Source organism: Camelus dromedarius, chromosome 19 (genome assembly GCF_036321535.1).
Source record: "Camelus dromedarius isolate mCamDro1 chromosome 19, mCamDro1.pat, whole genome shotgun sequence".
NCBI classification, from domain to species: Eukaryota; Metazoa; Chordata; class Mammalia; order Artiodactyla; family Camelidae; genus Camelus; species Camelus dromedarius.
In genome coordinates this window covers 37,051,773-37,063,974 of record NC_087454.1, presented here as the reverse complement: position 1 = coordinate 37,063,974, position 12,202 = coordinate 37,051,773, and the positions used below count along the sequence as shown (strand labels likewise).

The 12,202-nt window shown below is 45.6% G+C and overlaps 1 protein-coding gene and 1 non-coding gene across 7 annotated transcripts in view; one reads left to right on the top strand and one right to left on the bottom strand.

Moving 5' to 3' along the window:
• DST (dystonin) overlaps positions 1–12,202 on the top strand; it is a gene marked incomplete in the record, with an annotated part of 422,913 nt that overhangs the window by 304,123 nt on the left and 106,588 nt on the right. For all 6 annotated transcript variants that reach the window (XM_064476599.1, XM_064476602.1, XM_064476600.1 and 3 more), the window contains 5 exon segments: positions 560–736; positions 6,268–6,391; positions 9,459–9,667; positions 10,297–10,614; positions 11,089–11,255. In XM_064476599.1, coding sequence (XP_064332669.1) covers positions 560–736; positions 6,268–6,391; positions 9,459–9,667; positions 10,297–10,614; positions 11,089–11,255 — 995 coding nt within the window.
• Positions 9,201–9,275, bottom strand: TRNAS-AGA (transfer RNA serine (anticodon AGA)). Its single transcript has one exon. It is a non-coding gene; the product is annotated as a tRNA-Ser (tRNA).

The following is a 12,202-nucleotide window of genomic DNA, read 5'->3' as shown; positions in this document are numbered from 1 at the left end:
CTGTTATCCTTGTGGGCTAGTAGGAGTTTTGTTTAAAACAACCCAAAACTAAGGAAACATTTCCCTGTTTACAATGTGAGCTGAACAGAGCGCCCCAGCTACACCGCTGGGCTTGACGAGCGTCGTTGTCTCTCGGCCTTGGCGTCGCTCTGGTCTAGTTTGTTCTCCCTCCTCGCGTCAGTCAGTCTTGTGCGGCATGTAGAAGTGGTCCGTGAGGCACCAGATACGAATCTGTACACCTGGCGTGTGGCCCCCGTGGGGTTGAACCCTGGAAGACGAGCTGCCTCTGCTGATTGGTACCTGAATCCTCGCATTTGGGGGAAGACTCAGCCCTTGTGCACGTGTGTGTGTTTGAGCTGGTATAAACCTAAGCTCTCTCCTTTTTTTTACGGGGACTTTTTGATTTGTTAGAGGCTGTGTCTTCATACTGAGCCCTACTGTTTTCACTAGCTTTGGTTGAAGCCTGGTGTGTTGCAGGTCATATAATGCATAGGCTCCCAGGTATTCGACATCAAGCAGTGGATTTTAATCCCCACCCGGATCTCTCTTGCTTTTTTAGTGCAACGTCCTTGGGAATAACCTCAAAGATCTGGTGGACAAATACCAACACTATGAAGATGCTTCATGTGGCCTTCTTTCCGGGCTCCAGGCCTGCGAGGCTGCAGCGAGCAAACACTTATCTGAGCCCATCGCTGTGGACCCTAAAAACCTGCAGAGGCAACTGGAAGAGACCAAGGTGATCAAAGGAGGGACCCCACCCCACCGTCGTCCCACTGGAAGCCTTCCATCTCCCCACTTCTGTGATTATTCCCCCAAGGGAAGGGAAGAGTGTCCGTCTCCCTGGAGTGCGGGGTGGACACTGCTTGGTTCTCCACCATCCGTTCACTTCTCTTTCCGATGAGATCATTTCTTCTCTGTGGTTTGGCTTGTGGGACGTGGCTGTTGTGGTTTGTATCCACCACTTCCTCCTTCCCGGAGACCAGCGCTGTCTGGGCCACTGATGGTCTTTAGACTGATTCATTTTGTTCATCGCATGTTCACTGCTGTCTCCCCAGGGCCTAGAACAGTGCCTGGGCCTCTTAGGTCCTCGATGAATGTCTGTTCACGAATGGACAGGGGACGGAGGGGGTGCCCCTGTCACACTCAGCGTGAGTTCCTGTTGAATTCCCCGCCTGCCCCGATTCACAGACGTACAGACTTGAGTGATCACCTAACCCACTTCTCCAGGACACTACCTGCCCTTTTGAAAGTGCAGACTCGACGTGGGAATGTTGTAACTGTACAGATCTCAGCCACACACACACTGAGAGAGTCTAGTCCATTTTGTACATGTCAAGCTTACCTGATTTTTATTTTTTAAAATTAGAATTTCAGTAGTTTTATCAATTAATTTACAGTAAACTCACTTTTATTTTCTAACATTTAATCTTTACATTTGGAAGCTCTAGAAAAAAGTTTGTAACTATGTATAGTGACAGATATTAACAAGACATTGTTGGTGATCATTTTGCAAAATCTACTAATGTGAAATCATTATGTTGTACACCTGATACTAACATAATATTATATGTCAACTATCTCACACTTAAAAAAAAAAAAAATCTTCCCAGAGATAATAAATTCCATGGAGTGAGGGCCATATTCTTTGCATTTCAAGCTTATTTTAAAATGCTAACGTAAGGGGAGAAGATTTTGACACATTTCATTCTTATTACACCTGGCCAATAATTTTGCCTTTGGAAGCTTCCTTTCTTAAATTTATTCCGTGCTTCCTTTTAGCAGATGGGTAGCAGTAGCTGGTTGCTGCCCTAGAGAGAAAATAAACACTGTATTGCCAGTTAAACTACTGCTTCTCAGAGTTTGGTTGCACCTGTTGGTTACAGAGTCAAAAATCATTCCTGTGCTGTTAACGAGGGAAACAGGTACCCTACTGACTCAGCTTAATATTAGGTATTGCCTGAGACCAGTGGCTTCCGGCTGGAAGAAAGCTAAGTTGTACTCTGGAGTGAAATGTGGCGGGTTGAGGCCAAGCAGAGGAAGGGCGAGGATCATTGGGTGAGAGGAGGGAGGGGGGCTGGGGTGAGGGGTGGAGGGCACTGTCGTTTTCCTGGGCTGGTTTACCTGACCCCACACGAGGTGCCAGGACGATGTCCTGGGTCCCGGGTCAGCGTCCCACATAGATGGTGATGTAGCCCCCAGGGGTTGCCGCCTCCCTTCAGGGGTGCATTTTCAGTCCTGAGTGGTTTTTGTTTGTTTGTTTCTCTCTCTTTCCCACAAGCATAAGAACAGACTTGTCTTGATTAAGTTTTCAGTCCCACCTGGATGACTTGTCCAAGGACAGTGTTGTGTCCGGCAGAGGAGATGTTGTGACATTGAGGCCACGATTTTAACAGGAAAAGCCGGGAGCTGGAAATAATTGTTAAGATGGTCCAGGTTACACTGAATTAGGAAGTTAGGTATTGTTCGTATAGGAAAGTAGATTCAGTAGAGAGAACACATTTTCAGTTAGATCTGTATTAGAAAACCGATTGCCTCCTGTATAAAAGTAATTTTAATGTAACTAAAGCAAAAAAAAAAAACCCAACAAAATGAATGCTATGGCTTTTTAATGAAAAAAAAAAAGGCATGGGTTAATTCTAGGCTTATTTTTATTTTTTATTTATTTTTTAATGGAGGTCCTGGGGATTGAACCCAGGGCCTCGTGCATGCCTACCCTCCCATTTTTCCTTTAACAATAATATAAACACTTAAGACCACTGCAGAACAATCCGTCTTTTCTGCATTTATGACACTCACTTCTCCTTAGACCCTGCTGTATGAAGCATGTGAGTTGGGCACCCAGGCGCTTCATTTGAAATATTTTTGTCCAATGACACATGGACACCAGCATTACTATCAAATAACTGTTGGTGGTGTGGTCAGCAGTCTGATGCCACTGGGCTGTAATGACAGTAGCCAGATCTGCTTCCAGGGAACCCAGCGGACAAAATGAAGCCTTCATTCCTTGCGAAGCACAGAAAGGCAGGATCCTGGGCCCCGTCTGGAAGCCTGGGTTCAGAGCCGGGTACTGGCCAGGTCACCCTGACTGACAGCTCCAGGCTTGCTCCGACCTCCGGGAGAGGATGGACGAGTGCCCGCAGCTTTAGAGACTTGACCCTTCTCTGGCCCAGGCTGGAGACCAGGTCACAGCCTTACAGTGTGCCCTGCCTCAGACGCTTCTCTCCTGTTTTAATTTATTGAAATACGTTCAAAACAACAGATGAACACTTTAATTTGCAGTTTTGTTCCAAAGTGGTATTAATTTTTTTTCAGAGAACTGTTTTTTTCCTCAACGGAGGCACTGGGGATTGAACCCAGGACCTTGTGCATGTAACATGTGTACTCTGCCACTGAGCTACACCCTCCACCCCCAAAGTGGTGTTATAAACCACCACTGTAGCTGAATTAAAACCTGGTACCATTAGTTCAGGAACTCAAAACTCTTGGCTCTCTCGAACATAATTAGGAAGAGAAGAAGTGAAGAAGATACGCTTTTGTAATCCGTTTCTAAGTTTCAGGATGGTAGGGCCATCTCTGGAACTGGATGTTTTTATAAACATAAATTTATTCGTTCAGAGACATATACATGCTAGGCCCACTGTTAGGTTTTGTGAAGACGCGAAGATGTTAAAGCCCTCTCTCTGCCCTCGGAGAACTCGCATTCTAAAAAAAAATATTTTGGGGGAGGGGCCTCTAAGTTTATTTCATTTCCTAAATAGCCGTGCGAGGCGAGTAAGCTGTCCGTGTGGTTCAGACTGCAGTGGGTTATGGGGAACGTCGCTGTCTTGAAGAATTTCTGATACTTAACTGTAATTAAACCTGTGGGAGAATTCCCCAGACTGATCAGTCTGAGGCGGAGTCTCGGGCCTCTTGGCACAGCTGTCGGCTCTGGGATTCAGGTCGCGGATCCTGTCCTGGTCATGGTTTGTTGGGCCTCCGGACATACACACGTTTCTGGAACGGCAGGTGCAGAAAGAGGAGACTGAAGATAGAATTAGGGATGGATTTTGTCGGACCACTGATGGCAGGCTGCAGGATCCCCTTTACTAGGAAGCAGTGGGAAGGTATGAGAGTGAGACGGTTAGGCGTGCGTCTTCCATAAAACCCACCGGGGGCCGCAGCAGGGGAGAGACCAGACGCAGGGAGCGTGATTAGGGTGCGTTTCCATTCATGCGGGAGATTATCCTGCAGTGACCCAGAAACACAGAGCGCAAGCCTGATGGAACAGGAGATGATATTAAGTGAGTGAGATGGTCAGGGCTCGCTGGATGCTTTGCGTGTGGGAAGGAGGGAAGAGCCCCAGGTTCCACCTGGGTGGTGATGAAGGGAAAGAGATGTTGGAGTTAGGTTTACTCCCACATGGAAACATTCAAGGGCCCCGGGGAACTGGGTCCCACACCAGGGCTGAGCCCATCTGCTGTTGGAAAGGTGGGACTTTGAACCTGAAATAGCACGTGAGGCTAGAAAGGGCTCACGCACCCCCGGTGAAGTGCCAGGCAGCCCGCGTGGACCGAGGTGTCGGGAATGCAGGGCCAGACTCGGCATCCTGGCCGGGCCTCTGCTCCTTCATGGAGCCACAGGGGCCTCTGCTAAGCAGGTCAGGGTTCCGCGATCCCCTCTGAAGCGGCTGACTCTGCCAACCTTTTTCACTGTCCCTCTTCCTTTAAGCTTTGGGGACAGACCCGTCCCAGGCCCATTTCCATCCCCCTCAACCTCATTGGTTCCATCTCTCCCTCGTTCCCACGTCACTCACACATGAGCATCCTCCGTGAGTCTGTGTACTCCCTGCATCCTCGTGGGTCTTGAGCTCAGTGCTTTCCGTCTGTTCCCGCCCGCGTCCTGAGTCGCCTCCCCTTCCAGCTTGGCTCTTTCCATGTGAGGGTCCTGAAAGCACATTCAAGTCATTGTCTCTAAATACACTCTCCTTCGCTCCTCCACTCTTTCCTACTTTAAAAAAAAAAAAAACTGGGCTAATTACCAAGGCTCAAAAACTTTGGTCCTCCTTCTCTCTGGTCGCCTCTTGCCCTTGGTTGCTGTCCTCTCAAGCGGGGGTGCCCGGCAGGACGTTCTGCAGTGATGGACACGTTCTACAGTCTGCTCCGTCCAGCGTGGTACCCACAGGTCACACCTGGCTGCTTAGCACTGGAGCCGTGGCCTGTCCAGCCAAGGAACGGGGGATCTAGGTTTACTTGATTTCAGTTCATTTAAACTTGAAGGCCACCTGTCGTTAGTGGCGACCACAGTGCTAGGTAGTCAGTCATCAAGTCCTGGGGATTCTTCCCCAGACCCAGACCGGGTCTGCTTTCCTGGCTCAGCAGGCCCTCCACACTTTTTTGCTGCTGAAATTGCCCCGAACAGGTGTCTCTGCTTCATTTCTTCCCCACTTACTACGCCCCTCACAGCGTGACTGATTTCGCCTTCCCACAGGACAGTGAGCACGCCCAGCCCTCCCCCAGGGCCTTGAACATGTCCCCGTTGTGGGCGGATGAGATGTGAACCCCTCAGCCCAACGCTGAGGCCTTTCCAGTCCTGTAACTGTTTCCTTATCACACACACACACACACACAGCTTGCAGGAGACCCTCCCGCCTCCTCTGTGTTCTGTCTCCGTTTTTCTTCCTTCTGTGCATCCTGCAGGGACATTTCCTTTCTTTCCTCTTCTGCCCAAATCCACGCTTTCTCCTGGCCCCTCCCCAGGGCCACCCCCAGGGAGGTCTGTTGGTGTCTGTTTGGACTTTTGTATTTTCACAAAACGTTGCACGCGTTTCTGAATTTGTTACACCTTCTGTTGAATTGACAGAAATAAATACGACTCCGCACTGAGTCAGGATCTACCGAAATGAAGCCCTGAACTACCTCCTTACCCTGAGTCAGAAATGGCCCCGAAGGTCTTCGGCTTGTTGGTTTCGTGTCTGTCCCTGTGTTCTGGTGGGAGGGGGGCTCTTGCACAAAGCCTGACGGGCTCCCAGGCTGAGGGGAGAGGTCGCAGGAGCGGGAATCAGGCTCAGTATTATGGCCGTATGCGGAGGGTGGGTTTCAGGGCTGCATTTGAATGCCCCCCGCTGCCACTGTACCACTGACCTTGTTCCACAAGTTCCGGTGTAAGTTTCCACCGAGGACAAGTTGGCTCTGTCCGGTTTCACTGTCTCACTGTGAATCTTGTTTTTTTTCATGTTGGGAATCTGGTACTCAGTCCTCCTGAGTCTAACTGAGGCCTTCCATCCTCCAGGCTCTGCAGGGACAGATATCAAGTCAGCAGGTTGCTGTCGAGAAACTGAAAAAAACTGCTGAAGTGCTCTTAGATGCCAGGGGCTCTCTTCTGCCGGCCAAGAGCGACATCCAGAAGACGCTGGGTGAGTGTCCGCTTCCTCGTTTCCGGCCTCACAGGCACGTTCCGGGTGGAGGGGTCTTTAAGGGCTACAGAGACACCGCTAGTGGAGTCTGGGTTGCCGTGTCCTTTCACTGCAGGAAGGTCTGGGAGAAGCCATGCACATCTTCCGTGGCAGGTGTACGAGGGTCTGGGGAGCAGGGTCCTTACGTGCTTAGTTCATATTTAGGAAATGAGGCAAAAACTCTTTATTTCCCTGTGGAGTACATTTCTTGAGAGAACAGCTGTTGTATATTATCCTTATATATTTTTTTATCTACTCACAGTATCTAGTTTAAACTAAGCGCACGGTGGGTACCAGTTAACATTGCTCATTATTATATTTTTTTGTTTTGACTTTGCTGCTTTCTATATATATAAATGTGTGGTTTGTGGTTATTACACATGTCTACGCATGAAATGAAAAACTTAACACAGCATATGAGTAACATGTTTCACCCCAAGAGAGCTTGCATGAAAATCTGAGTGGAAATTTTAGATGAAGAGAAGAGTGAGACTTTGCTCCTCTGAGACCCCGCCACGGGGGAGGGTGTAGCTCAGGGGTAGAGCGTGTGCTCAGCACGCACGAGGTCCTGGGTTCAATCCCCTGTACCTCTATTAAGAAAATAATTCAGTGAATAAACCCAATTATCTCCCCCCCCCAAAATAAATAAACCCCTCCACACAAGGGGAACCTTTTTTCCATTCTTACATTCAGAGTCTTTTGATCATGCACCCATGTGTGTAGAGATATTCATGGATGCACATGTATTTATAAATTATATATACATATTATTATCTTATATGCATTATAATTATAAGACACAAAAATATAAAAACAAACGTATGAAATAAAAATATGAGTGGAAGATCTCACATTTTGTCCCTGTATCTCAGTCTTGACATCTTGCGTTGGCAGCCATTGCTACACAAGGACTTGGGGGAGGAAAAAAGACTATATTACGTGGAATGCTGTTATCTGAACAGGCATTTTGACATTTGTTCCCATTGTTAATTGTACACAGGGTCACTTTTATTTGTTTAAAATCCATATGTTGCATTACTGGAAAACTAAAATGCTCTCTGGCATAGTTTTCTAGGAAAATGAGAGGTATGTTTAGGATATAGAGGAGGTTATTTGATGTCTAAGAAAAGCAACCACTGAAGAAAATAACATTCTTATAGTCAATTGTGTTTGTACCTTTTTCTAAAAGAATGTTTGATGACTGAAATTATGAATTTACCTCTGTGACAGTATTTTAACACCAAGAAGTCTAAAAATAAACTAACACTCACAGTGTGTTAATTAAAATTTTTTTTCGATTACATTATAGTTGAGTGGCAATGTCGTGTGCGTTGTTATTGAAATAGCTGACTTTGCTTGGGAACTCACCCACCAGGGCTCAAGGGATAACCAGCCTTGCTCTGTGGACACACATTTGAGAAACAGCTCACCTGCCAATCATCACCTGCAGTTCAGATTATCTGCTCTGTGGCTTTTGGGTCAGGGCTCCTGCTTGGACCCCCAACTTGTCTGCCCTCCACATCTTGGTGCCTGTTAAACGCTGTCTCTTCCCTCATCTGCATTCTGGGGGGCTTCATTGTTTTCACAATAGGAGCGTGATTGTCCCTTTAAGTCACCCACACTTAACAATCTCAATTCAGTGAAAAGTTGTCAAACTGTTTTCTCATGATATAATGTTAGAACCACCAAAAAGAAGTATGATTTGTTTATATGGATTGTGTTCTTTGGGCCAAACACAAGCAGGTAAGCTTTTTCCTTTTTAGAGAGATCTTTCAGGTCGAAGTTTTATTCCATTGAAACATGATACAGCGTAGCAGACAAAAACATTCAGAAATAATGAAAATCCTTTTCAGATTCTTGGACAAGAAGTGATAAATTGATTAAAAACAGATTGATTTCTAGAGAAAGAGGGAGAGAGGTGAATGCATGAAAAACCATTGTTCTTTGAACTTCTCATTGGTTTTCAGTGTAGAATGTAGGATGTTAAAATACAGAGTTTTATGTATGAATGCAAACTAGCCAGAAAGAGGTTTTTGTTTTGTTTTGGGGTTTTTTTGTTTGTTTGTTTGTTTTTAGCATCTTCAGTCTTTAGAATTGAAAGTAAATTTAATCTCATCAGAGCTAGGTTAACCTGTCAACTTTATTTTTCCCTTTTGTTTGCTCTTAAACTTATCGAATAAATTCTATTTGTGTTGTTTTAGAAGCATAATCTCAACTTTATTTCTTTTACATGAATTTTCCTTGTCATCCATGCTACATTTGCCTCTGCCAACCTCTGTGCATTTGAGTACTTTGCTTACGATGTGAAGGATGACAAACACTTAAACGTGTGTGTGAGTGATAATTTTTATATGTAAAGGTTAATTCTTGAGAAATCTTTATAACTGTGTATTGTTCCTTGAGAATAGCTTTGTATGAAATAGTCACCTTTTTTTTTCCCATATAGTTATCAAGTGTGGCTAATTTGAAATATCAGATTAAGAACCAGTATTTACTCTAGAGGTTGGCTGTTTGGATCACTTTCCATTTCTCTGGGACAATTCACATATTCATGCACCCAAAAGTCTTTTTTCAAATGCAGATGATACGTGTATATGTATTGACTAGTTGAAAATTTGTAGCTTTTTATTTGCCACTGCAATCTTTTCTTTCTGTTAAACTTTTTTGAGCTGCCTTATTAATGATTTTGCACATTTTCATTTAATTCTTTCTGTTTGTTTTTTTTTTGGGGGGGGGAGATAATTATGTTCATTTATTTATTTATCTTTAATGGAGGTGCTGGGGGTTGAACCCAGGACCTCATGCTTTCTAAGCACACGCTCTACCACTGAGCTATACCCTCTCCCCCTTTTCTTTCTTTCTTTTTTCAGGTGTTGGTGGTGCTCTGATGGTGCATGATGCACATATCATTTAAACGCTCTTTCTTTTCCACTTTTAGCCTGGGAATTTTGTGATTCCCGTTAGCGTGTTTTGAAAGGAACAGGGCAGGGAGGACTCTGTGTTAACATCCCCCATCCTTTTGGACCAGGTGACATTGTTGGCAGATACGATGACCTGGCCAAGTCTGTTGGTGAACGAAACGAAAAACTGCAGATGACCCTGACGCGCTCCCTGAGTGTGCAGGACGGCCTGGACGAGATGCTGGACTGGATGGGGGGTGTGGAGCGCTCCCTGGGGGAGCAGGGCCAGGTGCCTCTGAACTCCACCGCTCTGCAGGACGTCATCAGTAAAAGCATCGTAAGTGACTTAAAAAAAAAAAAAACAACTTTCAGATGGGGAAAGAAAACAGCTTAATAAGCTCCAATTTTGGGTAAATTTAGGCTAAATTTAAGATGTAAAGAGATGTTTCCTGAATGTAACGGCATGGAAAGGGGTGCTTGGCCAGGGCTGGGCGTGTGGAGCAGTTTTCTATGAAGGCGCCCGGAGGGCCTGTGTGTACTTTTCATGAATATCATTCACTCATCACAGACAGTGTCACCGCTCACCGCCTCCTGTCTTGTTCGACGTGCCTTCTGCCAGCTGCACAGACGTTAATCAGATCAGTCTTGTTGTCGTCCAGCCTTTTAAAAATCAGGACCGTGGCTAATCCCTGGGCCCCAGGAGATCCCCAGGGTCGCTGCGTGGCGGCCACCTTCTGCCTCGCCCAGGCAGCGGGCCAGCTGGTCCCCGCTCTCCTGCGGGGACCGGGGATGGGATTCCTCTGGGGACAGATCAGCCTTGTTGGTCAGTCCCAACCCTTAGCTTCCTCAGTCTCAGGTGCTTCAAGCTTCTGTGGTTACAAAGAGTAATTTTTAACACTCTGGGTGTGATGGTATCTGAAACCCTCTTTATGGTATAAAACGCGCTGGGTGTCTGGTTCATTGCAGATGCTGGAGCAGGACATAGCGGGTCGGCAGAGCAGCATAAATGCCATGAATGAGAAAGTGAAGACGTTCACGGAGACCGCAGACCCGTCCACTGCGTCCTCGCTCCAAGCCAGGATGAAGGACTTGTCCCGTCGGTTCTCAGAAGCAAGTCACAAACACAAAGAAAAGCTTGCCAAAATGGAGGAACTGAAAACCAAAGTAGAGCTGTTTGAGAACCTCTCTGAAAAGCTCCAAACGTTCTTAGAAACAAAACCCCAGGCTCTCACAGAGGCGGACGTGCCGGGGAAGGACGTAACTGAATTGTCCCAGTATATGCAGGTATGTCTTCCGTGGGATTCGCAAGGCTGATCGGATACATTAGCAGCTACGACAAGCTCATATTTGCTTTTATTGGCAGAATTGTAATTAATAAGCATCTTTTTAATTGCTGATGAAATAGTAAAGATCTCTGCTTTCCTCCTTTAAAAACTTCAAAGCCCACCTTCTCCTTGAAGGCTTGGTTAGAAATGAGCGTCTCTCATTTTCTGCAAATCATAGATAATGTGCGTCCCTCACGTGCCAGAACCCACAAAGGGATAGAATTGTTAAGAGAGCTTTTTTAAATTTAGTAAAGTTTACAGTGTTCTTTTTCAAAGAGCCTGCCTGTTTATATTTCAAGGACGGACCCCAGGTAGGATCGTTCTGTGAAACTCTTGAGTAGAACTGCTCTGGTCCCAGACATACATCTCCACGCGATGCCATTTAAAGATCTCACAACATCCTGCATTAATGAAATATCTACATGCTTTGTAGGAATCAACTTCTGAGTTGCTGGAACGTAAGAAAGATCTAGAAGTTTTGCAGAATCTCTTGAAGGAGATCTCCAGGCACGGTTTGCCAGGCGATAAGGCTCTGGTTTTTGAAAAAACAAATAATCTGTCAAAGAAATTCAAGGAAATGGAGGACGCTGTCAGAGAAAAGTAAGCACCGCTGAAGGAACTGGATTGTGTTCTGCTTGACACTAATGAGCATGAGTGACTGGGATTTACTTCTGTAGATACTGGAAACAATTCTGAAACTTGAGAATAAGCCTAGGGCTACTTAATAAGTGCTTTTATATTGATAATTTGTTTGCTGTTAAAATGAAGTATATTTTTGTTAAAACATTTAGGAAGGGAATTCAGCACTTCTTACATGAAAATGGAAAGCATTATGTAAAACAGTGGCTGTCGTATTGTTTTCCTGAAACTAATCTAAACTCACTGTGGTCTGAAGCCTTTGGCAATTACATTTTTATTTGCGAAGGCAGAAATATAGCCTGCGGTTCATTGTTTTCTGGGCTCAGTTCAGAAACAATGCAAGATTCCAGTATAGTTCTGGATGGCTTTTTTTTTTTTTTTGTAAAACAGTTTTCTTTTTTTTTTTTTTTAACATTTTAGAAAATAGTTTACTTTTGGAAGAGTTGTAGATAAGACATGATGCCATGAACAAACAAGATAAGAAACAAGAGAATGAACCTCAGTTGAGCTAAACAGCTATCCAGGGACGTGAGCCTGGTGACTGAGCTGTTATATTTCTGACCTCATGTGCTTTTAGAATGTATATCTGGTTTTGCTGAAGTTTATAAGAAGGCCCCCAAGAGATAGAAACTCGTCCTTTGTCTTTCTGCTATTCTTCTTCGGTTCTTCAGAATTCTCTGCCTGGATCTCTGGGTGTTGTCTGCACCCTCAGAGCCGGAGTTTCCATTGTATTTAGCTCACATTGTGTGGAAGAGATGTCCTTGGTTTTCCTAGGGAAGAGTCGTCATCAGTGCTTAGTTCAGTGACTCTCAGGTGCCAACATCCCACACACTCGCACACGCCATCCACATGTCGTCCCCCATCCACAGGTCATCCACCAGTGTCCGCCAGGTACCACGCCTGACTGT